The 10095-nt window shown below is 38.3% G+C and overlaps 2 protein-coding genes across 6 annotated transcripts; one reads left to right on the top strand and one right to left on the bottom strand.

The window, feature by feature from the left end:
- Positions 1 to 259: 259 nt before the first annotated feature.
- On the bottom strand, positions 260 to 2727 carry LOC116223144. Of its 5 annotated transcripts, none has more exons than XM_031578688.2 (9): positions 2633 to 2727; positions 2335 to 2385; positions 2044 to 2100; positions 1866 to 1913; positions 1589 to 1633; positions 1252 to 1411; positions 1025 to 1126; positions 825 to 926; positions 260 to 520 (listed from the first exon to the last, which is right to left on the bottom strand). In XM_031578688.2, exons 1-9 carry the CDS (start codon positions 2695 to 2697, stop codon positions 359 to 361), a joined length of 792 nt encoding a protein of 263 aa, XP_031434548.1. In that variant the 5' UTR covers positions 2698 to 2727; the 3' UTR covers positions 260 to 358. The 5 variants fall into 5 exon arrangements, with proteins under 5 accessions (XP_031434548.1, XP_031434567.1, XP_031434543.1 ...); XM_031578707.2 differs by having other exon boundaries at positions 1252 to 1414; positions 2255 to 2385; positions 2633 to 2726; XM_031578683.2 differs by having other exon boundaries at positions 1252 to 1414; positions 2633 to 2726.
- A 222-nt stretch (positions 2728 to 2949) lies between these two features.
- On the top strand, positions 2950 to 6288 carry LOC105904640 (heat shock 70 kDa protein 12A-like). The gene is made up of 4 exons (XM_031577712.1): positions 2950 to 3213; positions 3428 to 3652; positions 4790 to 4961; positions 5074 to 6288. Exons 1-4 carry the CDS (start codon positions 2950 to 2952, stop codon positions 6114 to 6116), a joined length of 1704 nt encoding a protein of 567 aa, XP_031433572.1. The 3' UTR covers positions 6117 to 6288.
- The last annotated feature ends 3807 nt before the right edge of the window (positions 6289 to 10095 follow it).

Below are 10095 nucleotides of genomic sequence, written 5' to 3'. Positions count from 1 at the left end.
ATCTTTATTTTCTTATTTTAAATGAAATCTCATTGTCGTAATATAAGAGGCTAAAGCAAACTGACCCAGTGAAAAATGTTGTGTGTACATTCTGTTTGTGACATATCCCTGTAATCACGTGATAAATCAGTAATATTGCAAAAGAGATTTAGATCTCCCATAGGTCACCTTCACCAAATAGAAAAAAGTTGAAAAGGTCCACCTCATTCGTCCACTATACTGCAATCACTATCAAAACCACAGATAATCTGCTCTGATTGGAGTTTGACATGGTTTTTAAAACCTTCTTTAAAACACCATATTATAACTGACACGTATTGTGTCAATAAAAACTGAAAGCATCACTCTTAATTATACATCAGTGGGACACGTTCATTCCTAATAGATCAGGGAATACATCGACACCAGGGCTGTCCCAGCAGAGTTCAATGGGAGGGTCGTGAAGTTCCATCAAACGGCTCACAAAGTAACAGTGGACGTAGAGCTCATGGAGGACCTCATGGGGACATTGGTATTCCTCCTGCAAAGAAAGCATGTCAAGCGATATTACCTCATTTTTACAGCTCTGAAGACTATTCAAACAGGGACAAACAATCGTATATGTTATATATATCGCCAATTATATGTGTCATTATCATATAAGTATACGTTTTGTTCAGTTATTTTTCTGTGCAGTCCTGGCTGCATTCAACATTTCTTGAGCAAATGTAGTAGTATATGATTAAAGTAGTACAAGGATTCTCTTAATTCAGCTATAATTACTTAATTTAATTATCTAGAATCATTATTTTAAAGTGTCTTTTTTGATTGGCTAGTCAATTTACCTTGACAAACGTTTTGAAATCAGAGGTATTTTTGATGTCTTGGAAATGCAGGAAGAAGAACATCTTCAGATTGTCCATGGAAGACTGGATGTAGGGTGAAATCTGTAGAATGTAAAATTCACATACAAAACGTTACACATGTAAACCATGTATCAAAGCAAGAAATGTGAAAACCTTAATCTTTTAAAAAAGAGGCCTACATTCTCTTGAACAGTGTTAGGAATTCCACTGATCTGCTTTAACATTCTGTCCTTCTCCTGTCTCTTTAAAAGCACATCTTTTTTTCCTTTCTCAAAGATTTCCTGTAAAGAGATTAAATGTCTCAAGAGTTTCCTGTAAAGAGATTGAACTCCACAGTACTCTGTTGGCCCTAAGCAGCACAGCACACATTACAGAACATAATAAGAAAAATAGTAGGAGTTTTTACCTTTATCAATTCCTTAGTCCTATCTTTTTGTTTTTGTTCAAATCTAAGCTTGGTCATCTTTTCTTTTGTCTCTCCCCAGATTTGAGTTTTAAGTTCTCTGTACATGGTGACAAGCTCTGATCCTCTGCATGGATCATTGAGACTTTCAGAGTGCACTGACCTGCTTATTTCAGGAAACACAGTATATATATATATATTAAAAAGAAGTCAACATCAATTTATTTGTTCAGCTAACAAAGAGTATTCCACAAAATAGACACCGTATGTAACTTTAGGGAGAAAGTATTACTTAAGCTCAAATGATTCATGATTTAGGTGACAGTATCAAAACAAATACCTGTTTGCAACACATTTCTCAATTTTCAAAGTTTCCAGCTGGTTCCTGTGGAGTATCAAGTATCAAGTTAGGATGTCTACTGGATGTCCAGTGTAATTCACATTGTATATGAGTCATTAATAATACAATTGTTTGAATATATATGATATAAATGCAAAATAAATATAGCATATTTTACAAATAAAGGACCTTAATTACATTTTATATGCCATGTCAGCTATTTCTTATAATGGAAAAAATACATAAAAAGCTTAATTAGAGTTACAGAATTACTAACTGTAAATCAGAGACCACGTGTTGATGTTGTTTAGCTTGTTCATCCATTCTGTTCAAAAACCATGCATGTCACATGAATAAATACAAACAGGAACATTTTTAAGTAACATCAAACCAAACATTATTTGTTTTTAAACCTTTCAACTCAAATATCCATCTGATGAAGTCTACAAACATACCTCTGTTGCGAGGAAAGGCATAATTTACACTCCACAACCTTGTGCACCAGCTGGTTCCTGTGGAGTAGAGAAGTATCAAGATAGGATGTCTACTGGATGTCCAGGATAATTCACATTGTATATGAGTTATTAATAATACTATTTTTAGAATATATATCATATAAATATGAAATAAATATAGCATATTTTACAAATAAAGGATCTTAATTACATTTTATATGCCACGTCAGTTATTTCTTATGATGGAAAGAAACACATAAAAAGCTTAATTAGAGTTACAGAATTACTAACTGTGAATCAGAGACCACTTGATGTTGATGTTGCTCAGCTTGTTCATCCATTCTGTTCAAGAACCATGCATGTCACATGAATAAATACAAACAGGACAATGTTTAAGTAACATCAAATTCAAACATTATTTGTTTTTATACCCAGTACTTTCAACTAAAATATTATTTTTCAGTTCACCCTCCACACCTTTGCGCACCCTAGATAAAGGGAGAACATACAGACATAGAGAGGCTTCCTTCTTGAGAGGCTGTTGGTAAATAGAACAGTCATTTGAAAATAAAGTTTATTTGCCACTTACCTCAGGGAAATTTCAGTACAAATTTCCGAAAGTTCCCCAAGGTACACACAGTGTTGATAGTTCATTGTGCAATGTGTTGAATGTGAGTTGGATTCCAAGGACAACGCTTTTCATCAGGATCCTTAATCCCTCCCAAAAAGTGGGCTGGGTTTTGTTAGTATGAATGAAGTATAAAACACAGTGGAAGGACTGAACACATGCACATGGTGGCATTGCACTGTGGATACGAATGCTTGATCAGAAATAAATCTGCTGAATCAGTAGGTTCAGTGACTGACACAGACTCATCAGGGCTAGTCTTTTTCCACTTCTCAAATATGACAACATTTGTAGTTGCCATAGACTTCGGCACAGCCTACAGTGGCTACTGCTTCTGTGTGAGATCCAACCCTTCTGCTATCAGGGCTCCACACTGGGGGGAAGGAGAGGGTGTTAAGTCACTGAAAACTCCCACCTGCATTTTGTTTGATGAACATGGGGCATTCATCGATTTTGGCTATGAAGCACTGATGACATACAAGAGAGGGGGGCAAAGCAAATTAAGCTTTTTCAATCATTTCAAAATGCAGCTTTACAACAAAGTAAGTTCACTGTGTGTACTGTACAGTGGGTGATTTAATCAGAATGTTGTGTATATTATATTGTTATACAGAATACTGGTTGCACTCTGCATGCAATTGTTTGTCTATGGTAAAGCATTTTTTATGCATTATGCATTAAGCATTTAATTTAATTGGAAATGTATAGAAACTGTCAGCTAACTATCTGAACTAACCATTGCCATCTTACTTTCAGAATATCAACAGAGACATGATGATCAACGACACTGGAGGGAGGCCTATGGGGGCTATGAAAGTGTTCTCTGAAAGTATCCGATATCTAAAGGTTCATGCTCTAGACATGTTGTCAGCACACGCGGATGGAATCATATTCAGTGCCTCTGATGTGACCTGGGTGCTGACTGTGCCGGCAATCTGGAATCCTGCAGCCAAACAATTCATGAGAGAAGCAGCAATACAGGTAAGTCTGCTAAAGCTGTTTTCAAAGAATGTTATGTTTCTGTTACCATTTGAAATACCATTTGAATATCAATTTAGCCATCTTTTGACCATTACTGACATAAAAAAGTGTTGCCCTTACATGGTGCACCAACACACCCTACTTACTATTTCTACGCAACTAGACAGACAACAGCACTTCCACTTTTAGAGGTATAGGCGCCTAGTGTTATTAGTTAGTGTGAAGACCACACGATGAGATGCATAAATGTTTCTTTTTTCACACACTGCACACACACATGACATAGCTCGTGGCTCAACTTCTTCTCAGCCTATTGTTCTCTAACAAAGAATGTTAGCTGCCTCTAGGGGATTAGGACAGGTAGGCTTTTCTCTACACTACATTCCCTCTCCTCAGAGAAAAACTAGTAGAAGCTACACAAAAAGATCCTTAAATGCAAAGTATAGCTCAACTACCTCCAAATTAATTGAAAACATCATGACGTATTAACATGTAAACAGATAAAACAAATATGTATATATATAACTTAAAAAACATCTTTAAGCTAGGGATTCTGGTGGACTACGTCATCCCAGTGAGATTCCAGGACGCCTTCTTGTCCTGTGGATGTGGGACTCACTACTAAGCTAAGTAAAGTCCTTCAAGTAATCAGAAACCTTTCTAGCTCACAACCACACGATGAGATGCGTAAAAGCTCCCTCTAGGGGATAAGTACTGGTAGGCTTTTCTCCGCACTTACTACAGTTAGGCAGAACTCAAGTTGGAACCGCAGCTTCTCTGATATGTTTGTATGTGTTTAATGATAAGCCATAATCCTGTTGATTTATTAAAAGCTTCCTCAGAATATTCAGTCCAGTGTCTGTTCACAGGGGAAATAAAAAAGGCAGAAGGCACCTGCGTGTACTGTATGTCATGAGCTGGGACATTTGTTGACCTCTCTACATGTTTTGTCATCACCATGTGCTCTGTGTTGTGTTTTGTTGTCCATGTGCTTCAGTCCTGACCTCTCACCTTTTGTGTTTACTTCCTGCCTTTGTTTGATTTTTCCCGCAATTTTCTGGCGGTTCAGGTTCAAACCCTGAATCCAGCCTGACAATGGTTCGTTCGTTTAGATGCCCATTTATGGTTATTTTTCAGGGAGGCCTGGTCACTGAGACAGACTCATCAAAGCTCATCATCGCGCTAGAGCCAGAGGCAGCCTCAGTGTGGTGCAAGCAGCTCCCCAGTGATGGCTTCATCTCAGAGGGACTTGACAACGAAATACTGGAGCAAAAACCTGGAACACAGTACATTGTTGTTGATTGTGGAGGTACAGGCTTAATCTTTCATCGCATTCCTGTGCAAAGCAAACTTTACCTTTCATACTGCAGTCACATCTATCCTGTATTTTCTTTTCTTTGATTATTGCTTTTAAATTTCAGGTGGAACAGTTGACATTACTGTGCACCAGGTCTTGGAAGGAGGGCTCCTGAAGGAATTACACAGAGCTTCGGGTAACGATATGGGTGGTGGAACTGTTGATTTTAAGTTCAAAAATGTCCTCAGAGACACCTTTGGCCATGATCTCTGGGACAAATATGAAAAACAAAACCCCACTGAAGTGCAGAGAATGATGTTTGATTTCACTACATTTAAATGTGCCAAAAAGATGAGGGATGTTTACATTCCTTGCCATTACAACTTGACCACTTCAACATTGAAGAATCTAAACATTGGCAGCTTCTTTAAAGATGGTCAGGGAGTCTCATGGTCAGATGGCTCTATCAAAGTTAGCCTTTCAAAGCTAAAAGAATTTTTCAAGGAGAGTGTGGAAAAAATTGTGCAGGACATACAAGCAATCTTACACAAACCAGAGATTCACATAGACCACATTCTCTTAGTAGGGGGCTATGCATCTTGTAAAATCCTTCAGAATGAAGTGAAAGAGCAGTTTGGCCATCAGTGCAGAATCCTCTGTCCTGTGGATGCTCAGCTGGCTGTGGCAAAAGGGGCAGTCCTGTATGGCGTGAACCCCAAGATAGTGGCATCACGAGTCAGTGCTCTGACCTATGGCATTGCAAAAGGTGTCACATTTGACCCAGCAATACACAGGGTAGAGAAGCGGAGAGAAAACAAGGCAAAATACTACGTGTACTGTGACGATGTTTTTCACAAATTTGTCCAAAACGGTCAATCTGTACTCTGTGATAAGGCTGAAGAGTATATGTTTGGTACAATTGATTATGACCAGACTGCTATGAACTTCCGATTTTTCAGCACAGAGGAACCAGATTCAATGTATGTAGATGAGCCTGGAATGAAAAAAATTGGACAGTTCGTTGTCAATATGCCTGATATAAGGGAGGGCGGAAATCGAAAGGTGAAACTTGAGGTTAGTTTTGGATTAACAGAGATCCAAGCTACAGCCACTGACATGACCTCCAACGAACAAGAGTCAGTTAGGCTGGATTTTATGACGCAGTGAAAACAGATTTATGGCTTTATATCAAATTACTGGAAGTCACACACAGAGGGTTTCAATAATTTGTCAAAGCTGTCAAAACTAGCTTGAAGATTGTCTGTGACGTTTTTTATTTAACATGAAATGGAGAGGGGTCCTTCATGGTTCAGCATAAACATTTTTAGCTGGGTTTAGGGGAAGACTGTTTTAATCATTGTTTGACTCAAATTAATTCATAGTGTGTTATAAAGTTTATTCCTAGATGACATGTCAATGCATGAATCACAAATGTGTGAAAAACATAAGAATAAAGGAAGTCATTTTGTTGATTTATTATGATTATTCAGTCAGTCAACTTCTTTGTTTCTGGTTTGTATCTATCAAGAGCAAGTGCTGATGTTGAATTATATGTAATATTGCTACAGATATAATCAGGGTTATGTGATGTGATGTTATGTGTATGTTATCCTGGTTATCATGTATGATGCAGAGAATTAAATGTTACATATTTTACACATAAATGTAGTGAATAACCAAGTACTGAAGAATTACTAAATACTGCTTTCTTTGTACCTTAAAAAAATAAACGATCAATGAAGAATACGGTGGCCATTTTGTTGTTGTTTCTGTTCACTGCCTTTCTCTTGCTCAGATCCCAACCTACTGGGTTAAATTAAACACGAAATAAGACTGAACAACATAATGCTATAGAATTATTAGAATTATATATGCAAGCTGGGTGTGTGTTTTGTAATGTCAAATGTGAAAAATAGAGAGTGTGTGTGAGTGAGAGATGGCGAGAGACAGGGAGAGAGAGAGAGCGGGAGAGAGAGAGGAAGAGAGCGCGAGAGAGAGCGAGAGAGAGGGAGAGGGAGAGAGAGAGAGAGAGAGAGAGGAGTCATAGGCACATTAATGCTGAAATCCCCCTGCTGGCAGGTGAAGGGCATGAAAATAATGATCCTGCTGCCACCACAGCTGGTAGGGGCGCAGAGGGACACAACAGATTAGAGCGGCGGACTGTGACTTTAAGATGAGTAGGGTGGTGAAAGTGCTGAAATTAATGTATTTTCAGTTTGATTGTAACACAAAATGTACTCAAGAACAACCAAATGTTAATCCTTCCCTTCATGCACACATGTATAGTAACCAGTACATTCATAGATAATACAATGCATGCCATGACGCCTGTTAACCTGTTGATAGCGCAATAAATACATCAATACAATTTCCACTATCTGCGGAGAGTACTCATTGAGTGACTTAACATATACAACGCCAAATCAGATAAACTTGGGACGGTATGTTAAATTAAAATTAAAACTGAAAACAGTGATTATTATTATTATAACAATTATCTTTCACCTGTATTACATTGACAACAATACAACAACACATTATTTGATGTTTTACCTCATGAATTTTATTGTTTTTCAAAATAAACACTTAATTCAATTTTGACTTTTGCAACATATTTCAAAACAAGTTGGGACAGTAAAGCATTTAGCACTTTGTAATGTTGCCATTCCTTTTCACAACCCTAAAGATGTTTAGGGACTGCAGACACCAGGTGATGAGGCGTTTCAGGTGTACATGTGTCCCAAATGTTTTGCGTTTCAAAATGCGCCACACATTCTCTATTTCAGGCAGGCCAGTCCAGCACCCACACATTCTTCTTTCTCAGCCATGCCTTTGAAATGTGTGCAGAATGTGGTTTTGCATTATCTTGTTGAAATATGCATGGGCGTCCCTCGAAAGGATGTCGTCTTGAAGGCAGCATAAGTTGCTCCAAAATCTCTATGTACTTTTCGGCGTTAATGGTGCCATCAAAGGAGTGTAAATTACCTTTGCCAAGGGCACTGACACAACTCCATACCATGACAGACCCTTACTTTTGGACTTGTTGCTGGTAACAGTCTGGATGGTCCTTTTCTTCTTTGATTCGGAGCACGCAGTGTCCATTTCTTCCAAAAAAGACCTGAAATACTGATTCGTCTGACCACAATACACGTTTCCACTGTGTGATGGTCCATCCCAGATGCCTCCGAGCCCAGAGAAGTCGACGGCGCTTCTGAACACGATTAACACAAGGCTTCATTTTGGCACAGTAAAGTTTTAACTGGCATTTGTGGATGTAACTATGTATTGTAGTGCTTAACAAAGGTCTGCCAAAGTAATCCTGAGCCCATGTGGTTATATCGCCTATAGATGAATGACGGTTCTTGATGCAGTGCCGTCTGAGGGATCAGAGATCATGGTTATTCAGCCTGGGCTTGCGCCCTTGCCCTTAACACACTGAAATTCCTCCAGATTCCTTGAATCTTTTAATTATGTTATGCACCGTGGAGGGTGTATAATCCAAATCCCTTCTTATCTTTCTTTGAGAACAATTATTTTTAAACATTTAAATAATTTGCTCACACATTTGCTGGCCAACTGGCGATCCTCAGCCCATCTTTGCTCCTAAAGAACTAGGCCTTTTCTGGATGCTGCTTTTGTACCAAATCATGATTACCATGACCTGTTGACATCACTGGTTTCAAATCACATCATTATTTAATTATTCTACCTCATCACTACCCCTAAATTGCCTCCGTCCCAACTTTTTTTGGAATGTGTTGCAGGCCTGAATGGCAGGAATGGACAAATATTTACAAATCAAATGAAGTTTAACTGACAAAACATGAAATATATTGAATACAGTCTGCAGTGAAATACAAGTCAAGGTACATTTATAAATCACTGCTTTCTTTTTTTATTTGCATTTTCCATACTGTCCCAACTTTTTCTGATTTGGGGGTGTATTTCATTTCTCAATAAGTATTACTGGTTCAAACATACTTAAACATTTTGGGGACACCTCCCCTTCAGATAATAGTGATTAAAAAAGAGTATGACAAGGACTGGTAATGAGCACCTATGCCAGCAGAGGGCAGAGAGAGCCATGCAGAGCTCATGGAAGACAAGGATCTCCAATAAACTGCTGAATAAAGGGGGTCCTTCGTACCAAGACCACTCTTTTGGCTCAGTGCTGACACAGCATTGATGATCCCACAAGAGACTCAGGCATCATATAGTAGGGGTTATATCATCATATAGTAGGGGTTGTATCATCATATAGTAGGCATCATACAGTAGGAGTTATAGCATCATATAGTAGGGGTTATATCATCCTATAGTAGGGGTTATATCATCATATAGTAGGGGTTATATCATCCTATAGTAGGGGTTATATCATCATATAGTATCATATAGGGGTTATATCATCATATAGGGGTTATATCATCATATAGTAGGGGTTATATCATCATATAGTAGGGGTTATGGCATCAATCATCAACTGTATCACTTGCATAAGTTGTGTAAATGATAAACATAAAAACGAACAAAAACAAAAACAGGACTGAAGTCAGTCAGTACACCTGTCTAAATTAGTGTCTGAGTACCATGGATGGAAGAAACAATCAAAGAAGGCCTTCATTTCAGTGTCAGTGTTTAGCGTAGTCTAAAGCGTGGCCCAAATATTTATGTCAGTTGTTTTTGTGTCCAGTAGATGGAGGTCTCACTCCATTTTCTGTAACAATAAATGGATTCTGAATCATTGAGGACAGAAAGAGAACAGAGGAGAACATTAAACAAAAGAAAGTGATGAAGTTACAACTGATAAACAAGCATCAGTGTGGAGAAGATTGATCTTACACGGCATGATAATGTTTTTCACCGCTTAATGTTTATGTTATTCAGCGTTGCATGTTTTTAAGATAAAATTAACTGCGTGCTGGTTTACAGAGAAATCAGAGTAACGGACCGCCACACGTAGCAATTGGTTTGATACAGTTGAGTTTACTGGTTTTAAGATTGGACAAGATTCAGCCGGAGATGCCGAGCTCACAATAGCTCTGTCACCCACAGCTGGAGAACGTGTTCTGAATGTTACATGTGATCACAATTGGTTTATAAGTCCCATCTTCACTGATGGTACTTTCTGGGCCCCACACGTATACGC

The sequence above is a fragment of the Clupea harengus genome, chromosome 2, assembly GCF_900700415.2.
Source record: "Clupea harengus chromosome 2, Ch_v2.0.2, whole genome shotgun sequence".
NCBI classification, from domain to species: Eukaryota; Metazoa; Chordata; class Actinopteri; order Clupeiformes; family Clupeidae; genus Clupea; species Clupea harengus.
The sequence above is the reverse complement of the archived record's forward strand: the minus strand, read 5'-3'. Positions and strand labels throughout refer to the sequence as shown.

Bases quoted from the DNA above. Each gene is read 5' to 3' on its own strand.
- LOC105904640 (XM_031577712.1), top strand. From the start codon at position 2,950: ATGACAACATTTGTAGTTGCCATAGACTTCGGCACAGCCTACAGTGGC. The intron at 3,214-3,427 runs GTAAGTTCACTG...TCTTACTTTCAG, and splicing joins AAATGCAGCTTTACAACAAA to AATATCAACAGAGACATGAT. The intron at 3,653-4,789 runs GTAAGTCTGCTA...GTTATTTTTCAG, and splicing joins TGAGAGAAGCAGCAATACAG to GGAGGCCTGGTCACTGAGAC.
- LOC116223144 (XM_031578683.2), bottom strand. From the start codon at position 2,697: ATGAACTATCAACACTGTGTGTACCTTGGGGAACTTTCGGAAATTTGT. The intron at 1,415-1,588 runs GTATTTGTTTTG...TCCTGAAATAAG, and splicing joins GAGAAATGTGTTGCAAACAG to CAGGTCAGTGCACTCTGAAA. The intron at 1,127-1,251 runs GTAAAAACTCCT...ATCTCTTTACAG, and splicing joins GGACTAAGGAATTGATAAAG to GAAATCTTTGAGAAAGGAAA.